Below are 1,198 nucleotides of genomic sequence, written 5' to 3'. Positions count from 1 at the left end.
AAAACAGCTGTCAGTAGGATCCCCAACAGGAACAGATATGGAGACGCCCTCCTGGACTCCCCAAGATACTTCCCTGGAAACAGGACAAGGTGAGTGGGGTAAGCCGAGGTGCCAGAGGGATGTTGTGTATGTGACTCCTTGGGTACAACTTCACTGAGTCACTTCATCCCCCACAGGAGATAAAGAAAACGGTGACAACATTTATCACATAAATGACAGCATTACTAGTCAAGGCAATGAAATACCTTCCCTGCTCATTATCCGGGAAGAGGACTATCCCAGGCCGGAAGAGGACAGTGTTTCTTTGAAGAATCCGCTCAGCTCCAGAAAAGCAGGTCTAGGCATGTCCGGGTCCCAGGAAGGGTCCCTGAAAGGACCCTCGTATCAAGATGTCCTTATGGAGGGGGGACCAGGGTTTCTCTCTCAGTCAATCCAGGTCAGCCCTGAGCCTGTTCCTACCCACCAGAGAACTGAGGGGAACTCCACACGTGGGGGACACCAAGAAAGATGCCGTGAAGCCCAAAACTCATACAGATGTGAAAAGTGTCCCAAGATCTTTAGGTATTTCTCTCAGCTAAAAGCCCATCAGAGAAGACACAACAACGAGAGGACATTTACTTGTGCTGAGTGTAACAGAGGCTTCTTCCAAGCATCAGACCTGCACGTGCATCAGAAGATTCACGCAGAAGAGAAGCCTTTCACGTGCAGCACGTGTGAAAAATCCTTCAGCCACAAAACCAACCTTCTGGCCCATGAGAGAATCCACACGGGAGAGAAGCCCTATGAATGTTCCCTCTGCCATAGAAGCTACCGCCAGTCATCTACCTACCACCGCCACCTGAGGAATCACCAGAAAAGTGCCTTCAGAGGTGTCTCTTCCACACCAGAAGCTTCCTCGGGTGCAGCCCCAATGGAATGATATGTGAATGTGTCTGTAAGTATGTATATTTCCATAGTACTTCCCTGTTTAGAACATATAATTTCCTGATTATATTTTCCATTTATTGTCTTCACTAAAATGTAAGTTTAAGGAGGAATTTCGTAGTTTGTTCTCTAGAGTATCTCGGGTGCCTAGAAAAGTGGCTGACAAATTTCAAATAAGCAATGAATATCTGTTGAACAGATGTGTAATGTTGGTGCTTATTACTTAAAATCCAGGAATGTTCAACCCCAGAACACAAATAGTAGCTCCTGGTGG

General features: G+C 46.7%; 1 protein-coding gene across 1 annotated transcript; it reads left to right on the top strand.

Annotated features, from left to right (window-relative positions):
* The first annotated feature begins 7 nt into the window (after positions 1-7).
* Positions 8-1,168, top strand: LOC100482908 (zinc finger and SCAN domain-containing protein 4-like). The gene is made up of 2 exons (XM_011218366.3): positions 8-89; positions 177-1,168. Exons 1-2 carry the CDS (start codon positions 38-40, stop codon positions 917-919), a joined length of 795 nt encoding a protein of 264 aa, XP_011216668.3. The 5' UTR covers positions 8-37; the 3' UTR covers positions 920-1,168.
* Positions 1,169-1,198: the final 30 nt, after the last annotated feature.

The sequence above is a fragment of the Ailuropoda melanoleuca genome, unplaced genomic scaffold (genome assembly GCF_002007445.2).
Source record: "Ailuropoda melanoleuca isolate Jingjing unplaced genomic scaffold, ASM200744v2 unplaced-scaffold64842, whole genome shotgun sequence".
Taxonomy (NCBI): Eukaryota; Metazoa; Chordata; class Mammalia; order Carnivora; family Ursidae; genus Ailuropoda; species Ailuropoda melanoleuca.
Note: the sequence above shows the minus strand (reverse complement) of the source record. Positions and strands in the feature narration are given on the sequence as shown.